The sequence below is a fragment of the Calypte anna genome, chromosome 4B (genome assembly GCF_003957555.1).
Source record: "Calypte anna isolate BGI_N300 chromosome 4B, bCalAnn1_v1.p, whole genome shotgun sequence".
NCBI lineage: Eukaryota > Metazoa > Chordata > Aves > Apodiformes > Trochilidae > Calypte > Calypte anna.
The window spans coordinates 21,995,154-22,013,864 of NC_044249.1; the positions used below are offsets into that span (position 1 = coordinate 21,995,154).

Below are 18,711 nucleotides of genomic sequence, written 5' to 3' on the forward strand. Positions count from 1 at the left end.
CAGAAGAGTTTTGTTGGGTCTAATCCCTGTTTATTTTTTCATCCAGCTGGATCATGGGCTGTTCCTGAGCTCAGCACCTGTCTGGGGGGATCATGTCAGCCCCCAGAGCTTGGGGGGAAATGTTGGGCACACTGGGTCAGGGTCAGGGCTCTGAGCTGTGACCCTCTGAAAGCTGAGCCTAAGGAAAGACCCTTGAGAGGACAGGGCTGGGGGCTGCAGGGGGGGGCTGGGATCTGCCAAAACAACAGCAAAAAATGGATTTAAAGACCTTATTCCTGCTAAAACTGCTGAGCATGGGTACGTGGGCCACTGCTTGAGCTCAGGCTGGGGACTGGTGCAAATAATTCCCCTTCCTGCAGGACGAGCTGGCAGGGTTTGGTGTCTGAAGCCAGAGTTTTGCTGCCCACCCCAAATTTTCTTAAAATCTGGCTTTGCAGATGGAAGCAGACAAGAAATGTTCCTGTGACTTTCTCCCCGAGCCAGCAGGCAGCCCAGCCCCACACCCAGCCCCCCCAAATCTCCTCGGGTTCAAGAGGAGCTCCCTCAAAAAGAAAATTTTTGGGGGGGAATTGTTGGGAAAAAAAACAGAAAGAAATGTCAGTGTTGATCTGGGAAGTAAAACCCCCCCTTCTCCCTTCTCCCCCCAAACTGGGGGGAACGTGAGTTGTCAGTCTGAATGGATCTGGTTAGGTTGCTATCAGCCAAAGAATTGATATTCTTTCTGGTATTTAACCAAAAAAGTGATAGTCTTATGTCACTCCAAATGTGGTTTTAGATAAACAGATTCTCTCCCCTCTGTTGTTACCAAACATTTCCTGTGTCAACATTAGGGATTGTATCAATTCTCTGGCTCTGGCTTGAAGGGAAAGGAGGGGGGGGGGTTCCCTGGGGGAGAGATTTGGGTGCTCATCCATATTTATTGGGAGTTGGGATGATTCTGCTGCCTTTTCTTTGGTGAAGTAGAGGGTGGAACCTTCAGAAAAGGCAGAGTGGCTTCGTCAGGCGTTAGTCACAGCAAAAATGATTTTTTTTGGTGGTTTTTTTTCCCTTCTTGAGGCAGCGTGAGGGCTCTGAGCAGTGCTGAGAGGGAAGCAAAGCAGGGAGCAGGGTAAAGACCAACAGCGGGAGGGATGAGAAGGGCAGTGGGGAAATGGAGCTGCCCAAACCATGGCTGGTTGTGCTTTGGGGTGAAAAGGAGATTTTTGGCCATGTGGGATTTGCTGGGCAGGCAGGGAGTGCTCCCCAGGCTGCACTGCAGACTCCTGTAATTAAAACAAATCCATTAATTCCAAGGACAAGGTCCCAGGACAGCCCTGAGCAGGAGGTGCTGTTGGGGGACAGATCTTTGCTCATCATCTGTCTGCTCCTCAGCAGGGTTTGGTTTTCATCCCTCTACACGCAGCAGGGAGAGGGCAAAAGGAGCCCTGAGGGAGAACACAGGAAGGGACAGCTTGATTTTAACAGTGTCTCTAAGGAAAAAAAAAAAAAAAGGTTAAAAGTGAGAAAATGGCATTTTTCTGTGCTGGTTGAAGGTCTTTCCTTCTCTCCTCCTCTCTCCCATGTGCTTTGGACATGGCATGAGGTATCCTGCTCACAGCAGCCTCTGTGCTGAGCCCTTTTTCTGTCCTTTTTCCACCCAAAGCTGCAGGAGGTTTGAGATGCAGTGAAAGGGCTCAGTGGTGAATTAGCCTGAAACCAGAAACTGCTTTTGCAGATGGAAGAGAGGGAGGGGGGAAAAAATAAATAAATCAGCACCACATCCATAAAGCCGAGGAGCAGCACCCCACAGCACAGCATTGCAATGTTCCTGGTTTTCCCTGTAGAGTGAAAAAAAAAAAAAAAAAAAGTATATTTTTTTAATTATAGGTGTATGATTTTATGTTTCCTGTAGTGGCAAAGCTGTTTCAGACAGAATCTGTTGCCTCTTTTTCTTTACCAAGCCTCCTGCTCATCCTCTGCCTGCTTCATCCCCACCTCCTCTCTGTTTGCTGCCCCTTTGCTCTTCCTCAGAGAATCGATCCTAATCCTCCAAACAATTTCAGGGGCATTTGAAGGGCCAGGCACTTCTCATCCCACTAATCTAGAGCAGGGGATTCCGGAGATGGCTTCGCACGCACCCCTCCTGCCCTCAGCCCCACACGACTTTGCCTTTATCCCCACAAATCCTAACGGGGAGGAAGAGGACAGATCACCCTGCATCAAAGTAAACTTATTATTTCCCCGTTTCTAATTCTTCAGTTTCCAGTCAGGTGTTTTAAAGGTCAAGAGCATCTCTCAGGCTCCCCGCAAAGCACGAGCGTCCATTTTCCAGAGGGCAGCGGTGAAACGGGGTTGGTTTAATTTATTTATTTTTTGGTTTTTTTACAGCTTTGGGGCTCTCGCCTCATTGTTTGTTAATGTTTGCCCATCAAAAAATTGCAGGATTCAGGCAAACAGCTGCTTTCCACCTCAGGTTGCTGTGTGCCCACACCCGTGTCCCTGAGGGAATGGCCATGGCATTGCAGGATGGAAGAACACAGCTCTGCCACCTGGGCACAGCCGCTCTTTTCACACGTTGCTTGCTGATAAATTCAAGCGGTATCACTAAAAAAAAAATAAATTAAAAGATTGAAAACAGAGAGGGGAGAAGGGGCATGGGAAAGGCTGAGGGGTGCTGCTCGCTCCCTTCTGTTGCAGGAGCAGCAGGGAGGTCTGCTGGACCCCAGACCCTTCTGTTGTGAGGGTTGGTCTCTTTTGCCAGACGACTTTCAACAAGACAAGAGGGCAGGGTCTCAAGTTGTGCCAGGGGAGGTTTAGGTTGGAGATGAGAAAGAATTTCTTTCTGGAGAGGGTGATCAGGCATTGGAATGGGCTGCCCAGGGTAGTAGTGGATTCTCCGTGTCTGGAGATATTTCCAAAGAGCCTGGATGTGGCACTGACTGCCATGGGCTGGGAACTGCAGTGGGAGTGGATCAAGGGTTGGACTTGATGATCTCTGAGGTCCCTTCCAACCCAGCCATTCTATGATTCTATGATTCTATGATTCTATGGTTGGTCCCTCAGGGCATGGAGGGGGTAAGGGAGGACCCCCCAGGGCTGATCCCTGGCGGACACCCCAAAATGGCGCTGCCCCCCCCTCTCCCTCAGGGCTCCCCTCAGCTTTCCCGCCCAGACACTGTTCCCGTCATGCCCCGCGCCTCCCCTCTCCGGACTACATTTCCCACAGTGCCCCGCGGCACGGCCTGGGCAGGGCTTTGGGGGCCTCCCCTCTCCCACCGCCCCCCGTGGGGGTCACAAAACTCCAACTCCCGGCGTGCCCCGCGGGAGCTGCGGTGGAGCCGCAGCCAATCAGAGCGGCGGCGCCGCAAGGGGCGGGACCCGGCGGCGGGGAAGGGAAAGGCAAGGAAAGGAGAAGGGGGGGGGGGATGGCTGTTTAAAGTGGCGCTTGCGGCGCGCGAAAGGGATGGCGGAACCCTCAGACTATCCCCCCTTCCAGCTGGGGAAACCTCGCTTCGAGCAGGTACCGCCGCCGGGATAAGGAGGGGGAAAGGGAGCGGCGAGGGACGGGAGGGAGAGGGGACACAGAGAACGGCGATGGAGCTGCCCCCCCCCCCTCCCCTCATCCCCATCCCCTTCGCGGTTCCCCCCCAATCCCCCCCCCAAACCCTCCGCGTCTCCCGCTCCTCTCTGCCCGCCCCCTCCCCACAGAGCGAGGCGCTGATTGGTGCGCTGCTCCCCTGCGATTGGTCGGCGCGGCTGTCACTCAAAGCCGCCGCCCCCCCCGCCTGCCGGCGATTGGCGCCGTGTCCCTGTGGCTCGGGGCGGTGGGCGGCAGGGCTGAGGGCGCTGAGGTCGCGGGTTCGAACCCCCAGTCCCCTAAGCGCGGTTCCGCGAGTGGTTCCGGTTCGGGGTGGTTCCGGGGGTTTGGGCCCTGCCAAAAGGCGAGTCCAAGGTGACGGGGAGGTGAGGAGCTGCCTCAGGAAGGAGTGGGGGGGACCCAGGGTGGTGGGTTTGGGAGTCAGGGTGATGGGAGCATGGAGACCCCTGGGAGGGATGGGGGTGTCAGGGGGGTGTTCAGAATGGAGAGGAGAAAGCTCCAGGGAGACCTTAAAGCACCTTCCAGGGCTCCAGGAAAGCTGTGGAGGGAATTCGGACAAAGGCATGGAAAGATGGGATGAGAGGGAAGGGTTTTGAACTGAAAGAGGGGAGAGTGAAATGAATATTAGGGAGAAATTGTTTGGGGTGAGGGTGCTGAGCCCCAGGGTGCCCCCAGAACCTGTGGCTGCCCCATCCCTGGCAGTGTTGAAGGTTGGATGGGGCTTGGAGCACCCTGGGCTGTGGGAGGTGTCCCTGGGCATGGCAGGGGGTTGGGATGGGATGGTTTTGAAGGTCCCTTCCAACCCAAACCCCATGGATGGGGCTGGTGGATTGGATCAACTCTCCCTCTCGAAAGTGGTTGTTTTTTTTTTCATAGAATATTCAGGTTGGAAGAGACCTCCACGATCAATGTGTGGGGTGTCTGAGGTCACTGGTAGGAAATGTGTGAGGTGGGGAAGTGGCACCTGTGCAGCAGAACCACCTGGTCCTTCCTGCCTGATGGCTGGGGAGTGTTTGTCAGAGACCCCTCTTTGTTCTCACAGGCTGCTGATACAGCTGGCAAAGCTCCTAAAACCTCCTTCAGTTTCTCTGGGAGCTGGGTAAGACCCCTCTGGAGGGGACTGAGCCACTGCAATCACCAAATCAGGAATGAGTAGCAGGTGTCTGCTCATTAGTAGGTGTCATCCCCCCCTCCCACTCCTGGGGCAGTCTCCAAGGAGACTCATCCCATCATCCACAGGAAATCTGCACGGGACCACCACTTGCCAACCATCTGACTTGCTAATTGCAGCTCCCAGAGCTTGGCTTGCCCCAAGCCACCCCTTTTGGGTTGCTGAGGATTCCAGCTGCCCCAGAGCTGCCTCTTTGGGGTGGTGGGATCTCTGCACCTCTTCCCTCACCACCTCCTCCCTCCTGGTGGGACCTCCTTGAAGCACCAAGGTGGAGCTCCCCACGCCAGGAACCTGCTGGGTTGTGGAAGCTGAGGGATGCTCAGCCTGGGGAGACAGAGCTCTTTTTAATAAGGAGAGGAGGAGGAGGAGATGTTACTCCCTTCTAGACACCACAGATGATTTGAGGCACACTTGGCAGCGAGTCAGGCACAGAACCTGGTGCGTTCTGTTCATTAAGGAGAGACTGTCACTTGTAGCAACGTTTAGGGGGGGAAAAAAAAAGAAAAAACCCACAAAAGTAGGTTTGGCAGGACGCTAACGACTGCCTGAGTGTCTCAGCAGAGATGTCCCCAATCCTCACTGCCACCCCTGGCAGACCAAAGCTGTGGCCTAAAATCTGGGGTGGGAAGGTTGCCTGGAGGACCTGGGGTGCTAGGGGAATCATTCCCTTTCTCTTCTGCAGTGGTTTTTGTTCCTTTTCTGTCAGTTTTTCTGGTGAAAGCTGGACACAGCCATCCCCCAGGCTGGATAAGATCCCAGAGTCCAAGCATCATCCCTGCTCCACAAAGCTCTCCCCTAAAGCACATCCCCCAACACCACATCCAAATGAGCCTTAAACAGGGATGGTGACTCCACCACCTCCCTGGGCAACCTCTTCCAGTGTCTGGCCACTCTTTCTCTGCAAAATTTGTTCCTAATGTCCAGGCTGAACCTACCCTGCTGCAGCCTGCATCCATTCCCTCTTCCCCTGTCACTAATTACCACTAATTGGTGGGAGATCACCACCAACCTCTCTAAAATGTCTCTTTGGGTACAGAGAGCCACGAGCTCTCCCCTCAGCCTCCTCTTCCTCAAACTAATCAGTCCCTCAGTCATTCTTCATTTTTATTTAATTTCATTTATTCTCCAGGCCCTTCAGCAGCTTCCTTGCCCTCCTCCCACCACCTCCAGATCTCTCTTCTATGGAAAGACCTCTCTTGACCTTGGTGTCAATCTCTGGGGCTAGGGAGAACCCCACATCAACCCCAGGGATCTCTGGACCTGAACCACCTCAGTCCTTTTCCCTTCTGGAGGTTTTCTGGAGGTTTTCCCCCACCCTTCTCTTTGCCTTCCCCACTCTCTCAGTGTCCTGGTGCTGTGTTTCACCTCTTCTTAAGCCCTCAGCTTCAGTGGCCCAGCTGCCAAAGGATGTCTGGCTTCTTTTGGGAAGGATTAGGGCCACTTGGGGTGGTTGTTGGCATTCCAGACACAGCCCCATGTGATGGCAGCCTTCACTTTTCTGAAACTCTGGCAGGGAGCAGCTCTGGGGCTGCTGAAGAGGAGATTGGATGGAAAGTGGGGCTGGGAGGGATGCAGTGCTGAGCAGCTTGGTCCCTGGGGAGGGGAACAAGGAAGAGTTGTGTGTTAGGAACAAAACAAAAATCAAATAACACCACCAAAACCTTGGAGAGAGAGCAAACTGGGCTGCCTTGGGCTGAGAGCAGACAGGGGGGGAGGATCCTTCCCCTGCCCTTGGAAAGAGCTGAGCAGAATTTAGGACAGCAGGAGCCCCCATCCCTGCCACCACCTCTCAGGTTACTGAATTCCCCTTTTCCCATCCCTGGCTTTGCAGTTTCTCTTGGGTTTCTTGCTCTTCAGGCACCTGGCATTCTGTCGAGTCACCTTTTGTGGTTAGTTTGTGGTTTTTTTTTTTCCTTGCCTGTGTGTGTCTTTGCTGGGGAAAAAAAAAAGCCTCTGCCTCCCCCTGGAAGCAGCCTATTTTTAGGCAAAAGAAGAAATGAGGATGGTAGGCATGAGCATGTGTGATAAGGACCTAATTTCCTGACAAGTAGCTCTAATTGCTTAAGCAGACTCCTGGTTTGGGTTTGTTTTTTTTCTTTTTAATTGTTGTTAGTGGTGGATTTTTGGGGCTGGTTTTTTAGCCAGGGTTGGTTGATTATTATTATTATTATTATTATTATTATTATTATTATTATTATTATATTTCATTACTATTTATTATTTATTATCATATATTATTATTTATTATCTATTATTTATTATTATTATTTTTAAAGGGTTTACTGGGTTACCCTATTTTAGACCCAAGGCCCTAAACGTGCACTCCCAATGCTCACCTGTCTCTGAGGCATTTATCCTGGACAAAATAAATACCTTTTTTTTTTTTCCCCCATATGAGAATGGCTGAGGAAACCACAGCAAAGCCAGGATTTATTACCCCCTCAGCAAACTCTGGTGCTCCCTGTGTCCCTGCAGCATCCCACAGATCAAGATGCTGTTGGTTGGATAATGCCCCTCAGGAGCTGGAAGAACCAGAGCTGGCTCATGACACCCATAACTTGACACAGAAGTTTCTCATCCTGCTAATTTTATCTTGATTTTCCACTTTTTTTTTTTTTCTTTGAGAGAAACTCCTCTCTCCCTAAAAGCTCCACATGATGGAGAAAGGGTTTTTCCCAAAGGGAGCTTGGGGTTGGTTGTCACCCAATGTGGCTTTCCCAGCCCTGCAGTTGGGCTCTCCCTGTTTATCCCATGGCAGGTCCTGCAAACACATCCTTAAAGCTGAATTCCTGAGAAGAGGAAACACAGACACCTTTGGGTTTGGTATTTATCTGCTGGCTTCACAGAACCTGCCAGAAAACCCCACCTCTTGGGTTTTGGTGGGGTTTTTTTTTCCACATCCCTATCAGCCAGGATTGGTTTTAAACACAGAGTTTTTTGTTTATCTTTCTGCTCCAAGCTGCAAACCCCCTACTACTCCACATAAACCCCCCGAGAGCTTTCCAGGAGCAGGTAACCAAAGTTACTGAGGTGCAGGAGCTGCTCCTGGGCACCCTTTTGGCCCTTTGGGATTGTCAGGTCAGGCTGGAAATACCCAAGGGTTGGGAGTTGTTACCCAGGCGTGGGTGCAGTTACACAGCCTGAGTCCCATTCCTTCAGTTTTCTTAATTTTCTTTGATTTAGCTTAAATCTCATCCTCATTAATTTAAAGCTGACATAAGCCTGATTTTTAACTTGGAAAAAAAAAAAAAGCCTGCATGCCTTTTTCTTTGCCTTAATTAAATCCTTGTTAAAAACCACACTGCAATTAAATTGGTCAAGTTGTGCCCATCTCCTCTTCTGCCCAGCATATGCTCTGGGGGAATATTCCTCCTTGTTCATGGCCACTTACCTGCCTCTCCCTGCCCTTCCCCAGATTTCTGGAGCTTGCAAGGAATATTTTCCTGCTGGTTTTTTCATCTGGGAGCTGGCTGGGTCTGGAAGGAGCTGGGTTTGTAACGTGCTGGCTGTGAACTGCTGTGCCATCCCGGGGAATTAATATTCCCAGCTGCTCTGCAGAACTGCATCTTGCTTGCAGGCTGGTGAGAAGTGGTCCCAAAATAGCCCTGATTAATCACAGGGAAAATTGTGTTATTCAGTTTTTTGGGTTTTTTTTTTGGTTTTTTCCCCTGGAGTGAACTGTTTGCTGCAGGAGGATAAAATGATGGGAAGGACCACGGGGGGATATTTGGGGGAGCTGAAGGTCAAACTTCTCCTGGGCATCTTGCAAGCTCCATCTTCTGTCTGAGTGTGATAGCCAGAGGGGGGAAATTAATCCTGGTGAAAAGGAAACATCCTGAATTCTCATGGAAATCTGGGTTTGGTTGGTGAGGGATGGGCAGGGAGTGATGGAGAAAGGGTCAGGAGGAGGTGTGGAAAAGGAAACATGCATGGTGTGCAGCAAGAGGAGACACTCTGGAGCAGTGGGTAACACTCTGGTAGGACTGAAATTGGGTTTTAAAAAAGGAAATAAAACCTAATGGCCTCTTCTTCGAGTTTGCCATCATGAATTCATGGCTGAGGATGTGTTGGGGAGAGAGGGCTGAGGGCTGCTCCATCCTGCTGGCCTGCAGAGAGCTGCTCCCCAAGGACAAGGGGAACAGTATGAGCTGTGGCCCTGCTTATGGCCCTGCTTATCTCCATGCTCTGCAGGGGAAAACCAGATATTTTGATTTTTTATATATTTTTTAATTTTATTTTTTGTTGCTCTGGACCTTACTGTGCAGTTCCCCTGGGAGCCTGGGTCAGGGCTGGTCCTGTCCCTGCTGGGATGGTCCTGGGGTTTGTCTGCCCACACAGCAGAGAGGCTCAGGCAGTACCAGGAAAGGAATTTCTCATTCCAGGATGAAACCTGGAATTTCAGGATGAAACCTTGGGCACTCCTGGTGCTCTGCTCTCTTGGTTGCAGCATCGGGGGAGTTTGGGTGCTGGCACAGGATGGGAGAAGAGGATGAGGAGGTGTGGGGATGGGATTGCAGCAGAATGGGTTTGAGGTGCTGAAATGTGTCCAGATCTGAGGTTGTAGCAGGCAAGGATCAGAACAGGAGACCAGCAATGAGCTGAGCAGCCACAACCACCCAGTGCTGGGGGTTTGGTGTCCTTCCTGAGAGCTTTGCAAGTTTCTGTGCTTCTAAAATAACATTTATATCTCAGGCACACATCCATCCCTGGTCATGTCCCTGGTACCATCGTTTGCCACAAATGCTGATGCTGAATTCTGCTCAGTGGTGTTTTTCTTGCCATGGAACTTGTGTCACAAGGGCAGTGGAGATGAAATTTAAAAATCCCCCCCTCTCCTCTTCTTGTGGTGTCCTCCCAGCTGCTCTGGAGTCTCCTCCTGGGTGCTGGGGATCAGATGTGACAAGGGACCCAGTGACTCAGCCCTGAGTCATGGCTCTCCCTGCACCACTGGCAGGAGGGGCTGAGGGGACCATGGCATCTGCAGAGAGCTTTGCTCCTGAAAAGAAAAGTAAGGCAGCAAAATGCCAAGCTGGCAGAGGCTGGGAAGCCCCAGAATTAGTGCTGATTAAATCAGCCCTGATGAAACCACTGGGCTTTTTGTTTGTTCCCTCTCTGAAGTTCTGCAGGGCTGTTTTGTTCAGTTGTGGGGTTTTCTTTTTTTTTCTTTTTTTTTTCTCCCTTTTTTTTTTCTTCTTTCTTTTTCCTCTTTCTTCTTTTTTTCTCCTTCCTTTTTTTTCCTCCTCCTTTTTTTTCTCCTTCCTTTTTTTTCTCCTTCCTTTTTTTTCTCCTTCCTTTTTTTCTCCTTCCTTTTTGTCCTCCTCCTTTTTCTTTTCCTCCTCCTTTTTCTTTTCCTCCTCCTTCTTCTTTTCCTCCTCCTTTCTTCTTTTCCTCCTCCTTTCTTCTTTTCCTCCTCCTTTCTTCTTTTCCTCCTCCTTTCTTCTTTTCCTCCTCCTTTCTTCTTTTCCTCCTCCTTTCTTCTTTTCCTCCTCCTTTCTTCTTTTCCTCCTCCTTTCTTCTTTTCCTCCTCCTTTCTTCTTTTCCTCCTCCTTTCTTCTTTTCCTCCTCCTTTCTTCTTTTCCTCCTCCTTTCTTCTTTTCCTCCTCCTTTCTTCTTTTCCTCCTCCTTTCTTCTTTTCCTCCTCCTTTCTTTTTTTCCTCCTCCTTTCTTTTTTCCTCCTCCTTTCTTTTTTTTTTTCTTTTTCTTTTTTTTTAATGCAGACCATGGTAAAATAAGAGCAGGGGGTTCAGCATACAGTCTTGGTGGCTGCTGCCATTGGAGAGGGATTTCTGCCTGAAGAAGCAGGCAACATGATTACTGGGATTTGTGCTCTGTGGCTGGGGCAGAACCAGGCTGTTTCAGAGAATTCTGCCAGGCTGTGATTAAATGCCACTCTCGTTGCTGTATCCCTGTCCCAGTCCTTTTATTTATAGCCTGCTTCAAAAATTAACAATGCTCCTGCCTGGAGAGCACCCAGAGGGCTCCTGATATTCCAGAGCTCTGGATTGGGCTGCTCCCTGTCTGTCTGTCCTTCCAGATGGGGCTTCAGGCTGGAAGAATCCAGAGGATGCTGCACCTGTATCCTGAGCACTCTGAAAACATCAGTGGTTCTTGGGGGGGAAGTAAAGGATATTTTAGCAGCTTGGTGGTATCCCTTTGTTAATCCCTTCTGTCAGTATCCTGGGAATAGCAGCACTGCTGATAGCACCATCCAAATCCTCATCCTTTCCTTTCTGGCACCAATTTACCAGTGAATGGCCTCAATGTCATTTCTCTTCTGTTGCTGCTTGGTTCTGCAGAGGAAAGCAAAGGGAAAGGCAGTTTCTAACTGAACACGTTTTTCCTTTTTTCTTTAAATAATCCTTATTTTTGTGTTTTCTCTTCCAGACTTCATTCTATGGCAGATTCAGACACTTCTTGGACATCATTGACCCACGCACTCTCTTTGTCACTGAGGTAATGTTTGCACACTTTGTTTTCTGCAAGTCCTGCTCAGGAGAGACAGGGCTGGGATCAAACCCCATCCCTCCTGTGAGCACCACAAGTGATGCAGCTGGGTTTCCAGTGGGTCTGTGTCTTGCAGGAGATTGATTGCCCCACTCAGCCATAGCAGGAACTTGCTCTTGATGTGCCACCAGTGAATCCAGCCCTCTGGGGCTCCCATCTCCTCCTGGGAACTGGGGGGAACCCTGAGCTGGTGTCAGTCAGACTTCCCACTGCTTCCCTTCTCAGCAGGGAAAACCCTGTAAGCTGGGGCTGTCCCCACCCCTCTGGGTGGGGGAAACCAAGCACAGTGATAACCAGGTGGCATTAATCTCAGTGACAGTCCTTCTCTCACTCATTTATTTGTCTCCAATCAAGCAAATTCTTAACACAATCAAAACCTTTGTTACCTTCCAGAGGTTCTTGGGCATTGATCTGGGATGCAGGCTGAGGGATGGGCTATGATGCAGCTGTGCTTTGCAGCCTCTGAGCTCTCAAAAAGGAGCAGACAGAAGCCAGTGGCTCCAGTTTGATCTTCAGTGGGTTCTGGTGGAGTAATTATCTACCAGATAATTACTGGTGGATAACCAACCCAACCCCCCTGCCACCTTCTCTTGTTTTCTGAGTGCCTCCAATAGCGAAAGAAGGTGCTGACCTTGTGTCAGTGTTGGTTGTAACCTCTAAAGAGGAGGTTTCTTTCTGTCATAATTCATATCCTTACTGGCTTCCTAATGAAATAATACTATTATTATTATTTTTTTTTTGGCACCTGCAAATTTGCAAACTTTTCCACTAAGCAGGAAATGTGTCACCCTGGGGGTCGAGCCCAACAAGTCGTGTTGGTGAGGCCAGGAGAAAGCCCTCAGTGGGTGCAGTGCCTGTGTTTTTGGTAATGTGTGAGGTTAAAATGATTGGAATAATACTTTTTAATTGCTCTGTAATTAAGGTCCATGGGGAGAAGCAGGAGGGCCCAGCAGATATGTTTCTAAAGCTAGCTTATCCCAGCTGACACCAGCCCGGACAGACTGTTAACACTCTGCAGGAAGCTCTTCCCAGGAAAAAAAAAAAATAAAATAGCTGTGGATCTGAAAAGGATTCAAAGCAAAAGTGAAATAAGAACTGAGCTGAGCTGGGAGAGGGCTGTATCTTATCTGCCTTTGCTCTATCTCATTGTTCAAAACATAAATCTACAGAGTGCCGAGCATCTTGCCTTCCCATATTTGGGTTTAAAATGGAAGCAGGATTAGATGTATGTTATTTATATGAACGATACCTTCTTACTCAGCAGATTGACTGTCTGTGTTTATTCAGTGTCACATCTGCTGGCTCTACTTGAACAAAAAAGTTTCTGGCTCCTGTTGTCTGTCACTGTAGATCCAATACAATGGGGCCAGCTGGAGTCAAGTCTGCCGTATGGATCATCCCGGGAGCAGAGAGACAAAATGGGAAACTGTTGAGTCTCTGGTGGCAGAGCACAGCTGGATTCCCATATCCCACCTCCAGTGTCTGGTGCAGGTGGCCAGAAGGCTCTTCCTTTGCATCCCATGCCAGGAAGTCATCTTTGGGCTGAACCTGGAACCTCATCCCTGAGCAAGTGCGTCCTCAGAACCCTGATTCCAGCCCTGGGGGAGCAGAGTGAGGCACAAACTGTTCCCACCTGCCCTGTCCCATCAGTGGATTTCCTCTTCCAAGCCTGGAATGGGAAACTTGACTCTTTTTTTTAATTTTTTCCCCCCTCCTGTTGACTCTGTAGCAGTAATGTTGTAGTGCTGCTGGCATAGTGACTGTTATTATGGTCTGTAAGTGCACATATGGGGTTCTGGAGGCAGCTCCAAGCCATGTGTAGGCATGGGGTGGGATCCAAGAGAAGACAAGGCACAGATCTTTGAGACAGAAACAACGTGCCCTTGAGGAAGGAGGACAAGGTAAACAGAGCTCCTGTGCTGGAAAGAGGTGTCTGACACACAGACCCCTGGGCAGGCTGTGGCACCCAACACTGGTGTCCTCTGTCCCATCAGGGTGCTGTGAGGGATCAGAGCACCAATGAAGGCTTCCTGGAAGTGGTCACCAGCTCAGTGTGATGTGGGCTGCTGTCCTCTTGGCATCTCTGCTTTTGTTCTTCTCCTTTCTTTGGCCAAACTAGGCCCCTCATGATGTGATTCTTCAGCAACACTTTCTGCCAAGAATGAGACATTCTGCTGATGGAGTCCTGCAAGTGTGCTCCAGGCAATCATGGGATGGTTTGGGTTGGAAGGGACCTTCAAGATCATCAAATCCCAACTCCTTCCATGGTCAGGGACACCTCCCACCAGCCCAGGGTGTTCCAAGCCCCATCCAACCTTCAACACTGCCACGGATGGGGCAGCCACAGCTTCTGGGGGCAGTGACCTCCTGTTGGCCTGAGTCAGGGCAGAACAAGTTAGATTAGCTCTTTATAGACTAAAACCTGTGGTTTATAGACTAAACCTGAGCCAGTTCAACCAAACTGAGTCAGATACTTATTTTTGGCCATGCAGCCATCTGATGAGCCTTGTGCCATGCAGCTGAGCACTGCCCAAAAGGTGCCTCCTGGCATCTGGCCTGCCCTGTGTTAACTCTCAGAATGTGGCTGAGAACCACTTGGCAGAGAGCTGGATGGTCTGATTCAGAGCTGTGCCAGAGATCATGCTGATGTATGCTCATCCATGCTCTGAATTGTTTAACAGCTGAATAAAATAGCTTCATACCCATAAAACCCAGGCTCACAGGACAGTGGTGGCCCATCCCATGGGCTGTCCTTCAAACCCTGGGTGTTTTCCAGCTGCCTTCACCTGGAACTGATTAAAACCAAACCAAGGAGACTGAACCTTGTCCCCAAGACTCATTGCTGTTGGGTGGTGTTTCTCAGGGGGCTGTGGCTTCAGCTGCTGGGGTGGCTGGAGCACCAAGGGTGAAGTTTGGGCTTGGGAATCACTGAGCATGGTCGATCCCTGGCACTGCTGCTGGGCTTGGGTTTGTAAGAACATCCTCAGGGTGCAGATGGTCTGTCTAGCACCCTATTGTGAGAGCTGAGACCCCACCATCCACCACTAGAAGTGCTCTGGTTTTCAGAAGGAAGAGGCTATGAAAGCAGCCATGGTGCCAGTAAAAGCTGTGCTTGCCTTGATGGTTTCTATTTATTGTTTTTAAGTGATGCTGTAAAAACTCTGGGGAGACTTCATCCTGCAGCTAGCCATAGAGAAACTGAGCAACAATGGGTCTTGAAAGAGTAGCACAACGTTGTAGACAGACCTCTCTCTCTCTCTTTTTATTTTTATTTTTTATTTGTCCCCCCCTCTTCAAATGGAAATGAAGTGTCACCTTAGCTCTTACCAACTATCACGATAAATCCGCGTCGTGCCAGGAGCCAGGGAGTGGAGCTGCTTGGCATTTGGAGCTGCAGCACGCTGTAAAGTTATTTTCTATCTTCTTTTTTTTACTTTTTTTAAGGAGGTTCTGCTGAAAAGAACACGCTTGACTTTTCCAGCAGGGATAAAAGGCAGCCGTGTACTTTGGTTAACAGAGTTTTAGAGCTGGGGGTCGTTCACTCCAGCTACCTGAACACCTCCAAGCTGTGTGAAAGGCACCTTCTTAATGTGTTCTGAGCATTCCAACACTTTTGTTTCCTTTCTCTTCTCTTTTTGTCCAGCTCGGGACCCATCAGCAGTGTTGGCCTGGGACTCTTTATGCTTTGGGAAAGTTTTCCCTCTCTCCCCACGGAGCTGAAAGAGGAAATTCAGCTGGGATTTTAAAAGCAAAATCAGAGCTTTTTTGTTTTCTGTTTGGTACCCTACTAAACAAGATGGGATCTGGCCAGGGTTGTTATAGTAACTACTAAGATTTCCTCAAGAGGAGAGGGAAAAAAAAAAAAAAATAGAACACAGACCCATTCATCTATTACTTCCAGTTTTTCATTCAGAGTTCCATGCTGTTCTGTGTAGATAATTTGCAAGACACACAGTGGAGGTAATTTCAGTGAGAAACCCACATACCAGTAATGAGCACAAATGGCTCTCCAGAACATTGTCCTGGCACTCCTGGGTTATTTTCTACCTTTTGGAGGAGAGAAGGATTGGATCTGCCTTGGATCTGCAGCTCTTAGTCAGTCACCTGTCTGGCTTTTCACCTCTGGATTATCTACAATATTATGCAGTGATATTTCATTGCTTCTCATGCTTGGCAATAGCTTTTTCCTAACAGGAGATTTTAAAACAACCACGAGGTTATTGTTTGCCACAGGGCAAGGAGCTATCAAGAACCACTTGCAGAATCTCAGCCCCTGCTGTGATCTTGTCTGATTCCTTTTCTTCACAGGTTGGAAATGCCTGAAACAGCCAAAAAATCCTTTTTCTTTCCCATGCCCACAGTGATTCCTAGTTTTCTGGTGGTCAACCAGCACTCTTAACTGGTTTTCCTTGTAGCTGGTCATTCTGGGGGCTTGCAGACACCTGAGCCTGTCCAGGAGAAATGGCCAAGTGTCCCTGCTGTTGGGTTTCACCCCATGGACCCAGGGCAGAGTTTTTCTATATGAGACCCTCAGCCCTTCTGGAGGAGTGGTACATCCCCCACTGCTGCACCACCCCAAAATATCATCCTAACTCATGACTCTTCCTGGTTTTTCCACTGTCAGGAGGACTTGGCTGAAGTAATTTCTGTGTCTGGCATCTTGGATGGATGCTGGGAGGTCTGAGCAGTGAGCGGCCGTATCCAGTTTTTGCTCCTAAACTTTTGCTCCTAAAGAATGCAATCTCCTTCCAGGAAGGGACTTGTATATTCACCCTCTCATTTGTATGTTATTTTTTTATTAAAATGGGTCTAAGTTTTAAGGCAGTTTTTGCATAAATGTGCATAAGGGAAAGGGTCTGAGCATTGAGACACTTCTTGTTGCTGTCTGTGGCTTGTTTGATGGGATGCAGAGCGAGTGGCTGGAGCAGTAATCCACTGAAGACTACTAAATCACTGCAGGCCACTAAATCCACACAAACCTCATCATGAATGCAGTGGGAAGCTGGGAAGGTCCTTAGGGAAGACATAACTTCTTCCCACCTTCATGCTCAGGAATATCCAGGGTTTTGGGTTGGTTTTGGTTTTTTGCAGCGATCGTTCTGATCCGGTGCTAAACCTCACTTGGTGTTTTTGCTCAGACTTTCCACTTCTGCTGATTGGTGCAAGGATAGCTGGAATAGATTAATGGAAATAACTGCTGCTGAGAGCTCAGCTGGTGTAAGAACAGCCACGGATCCCATCCCATCCCTGGATCCCATCCCTGGATCCCATCCCAACCCCGCTCGCTCAGCGATGCGAAGGAATCGCCGCTGCTGCCTTCATCCCCAGTGCTGGATGTTTGCAGCACAATAGTCACTCATTAATTGCTGCTTTTTGGGTTGCCCTCACTGCTGGTGCTTCCAAGGAAACAACCAAGTACTCTTTGATGTCTGCATGAAAGGGAGAAAAGTGCTTTCCCTGCAACCGATCCCGTGGCCGCCAGCTCTGTAATGAGCTGGGGCATTGATGGGTGAGAGGGGAGCTTGGAGCCAGGGTGAGGAGCCCTGACATGAAACCTCAGGGCTTTGGATGAGCCACCCTCCTGCTCTGTGTTGTTTCTGACAAAGGAAATAGCCTGTGTTTCTGCAGTGTCCTCCAGCAGGAACATTGGAAAAGCTGCCACCCCAGCAGAGCTGGTGCAGGAATGGCAAAGCAGAGCCAGGGTTACTCATCTGGGTGGCAGGAAACCTGCAGGAGGCTTTTGAAAACGTTTAGCTGGGTGATTTGTTTGGCTTCAAATAGCTGAGAGCCCTTACTCAGTGAGCTGGTGCTTTCTGCAGGCTGGGATAAGCAGATTAAACCCCAGTGAAGCTGCTCTCAATATCCTGACTTGTTATTCTCTAGCATGGAGTAATCAAAGAATCTTTCTGCCTCTCTGCTTCTGCCCTGTGGGTTTTTAGTTCAAGAAATACATATATGTGCTATGTAGAATGTGTGTATATATATACTCCATATAATACAGTGCATATATATACACTGGATATATATTTTTATTGAAAATACTGTATATAGTTTGAAATTATTATAAAGTCCTTGAAGTTATTCTACAGTTCTTGAAGTTATTAGAAATCTAGACCCTGAAATTATTATATATATAGTTCTTGAAGATATTATGTATACATAAGCCTTGCTTCAGCTGCAGAACACTTTTTTTACATTTCTCTCTCTCCAAATAGCTGTTCTGGGAGTGAACTGATGACTGTGACAGGCTGGGAGGATGGTTTAATGCTCCTGTGATGCCTCGAGCACACGGGCTGTGTTTATTCTCCCATTTTCTTGCCACGTGAGGACAATCTTTATTTCCACATGCACACATTTGAGTAGTGACAGTCAGATTCTAACTCCAGCTACACTGCCCACATCAAACCATCAAGATCATCCATTAACCAAGGCCACCACTGCCCCATGGCCCTCAGCACCACATCTCCAGGGCTTGGGAATCTCTCCAGGGATGGGGTCTCCACCTCTGTCCTGGGCAGCCTGTTCCAATAATCTTAAACAGTTTTCCTGTGGATTTCACTGGGATGTTAACCTGGGCATGCTGTGGGGTGATGATACCAACATCTGAGAAGGGTTTTCCACCTTGTGCCTGGATGTTTTCTCTTGAACTCCTTCTGCCTTTAAGTGAGAACTTGTTCATCCCCAGGGTTCATCAGATCTTGCTGTCACACTGAACTCTTAAGTTCAGTGGGATTCACTTTAATTTAAGTTCAGAGGGAGATTTTTTTTTTGTATTTTCTCTTTTGCTTCTTCCTCTTTACCACTTCTGTAGGCAGCAGGGCTGTGCCAGCCAGCAGTCCCAGTCTCCATCCATCCTTGTCACCTCTTAGGTCCCATAGGTCAAGGAGTCCATCATAAGGAGGGCAAAAAAAGGAGTTGCAGAATGGTTTGGTGTAGAGAAACAAGATAAACCAGGTGCCTCGAGTTGCCAAAGAGTGGGTGTGAGTCCACCTGTGCCTGGTTAGGGCAGGCCCCCTATTACCAGGGGGCCAATAAAGGTGGGACACACACCCACAGAGAGAAGCTCACTCTTGTGCGAGGCAATGGAGAGGTCAGCAGCTTGTTGAGCCTCAGGAGCAAGAAAGGCTCCTCCTGCTACAGTTTGGGTTGGAAGGGACCTAACCCATTCTGTGAATTATCCCTTTTCTCTGATGTGGGTTCTATTAATATGGATTATATATTGTAATATATCCCTTCCAGTCCTTGTCTTCAAGGAAATGGCTGAGTGCAGGCCAAGTGTTGCAGACCACTCCACTCTTCTCTTTGCAGAGTCGTCTGAAGGAAGCTGTGCAGTTGTTGGAGGATTACAAACATGGGACTTTGCCCCCAGGAGTCACCAACAAAGAGGTAAGAGGGGAAAAACCCTTTTCTTCAACTTCTGCTTCTCCCTGCAGTCTAATAAGAGGAGGGTGAGGGGACT

General features: G+C 49.1%; 1 protein-coding gene across 5 annotated transcripts in view; it reads left to right on the forward strand.

Annotated features, from left to right (window-relative positions):
- LOC103531235 (sideroflexin-5) overlaps positions 1-18,711 on the forward strand; it is a 123,419-nt gene that overhangs the window by 37,206 nt on the left and 67,502 nt on the right. For 3 of the 5 annotated variants that reach the window (XM_030450874.1, XM_030450873.1, XM_030450877.1), the window contains 2 exons: positions 11,133-11,201; positions 18,561-18,638. In XM_030450874.1, the coding sequence (XP_030306734.1) occupies positions 11,133-11,201; positions 18,561-18,638 (147 nt within the window). Of the gene's footprint in view, positions 1-11,132; positions 11,202-12,602; positions 13,148-18,560; positions 18,639-18,711 lie in introns of those variants that run through there. The other 2 variants (XM_030450875.1, XM_030450879.1) reach the window with 2 other exon arrangements.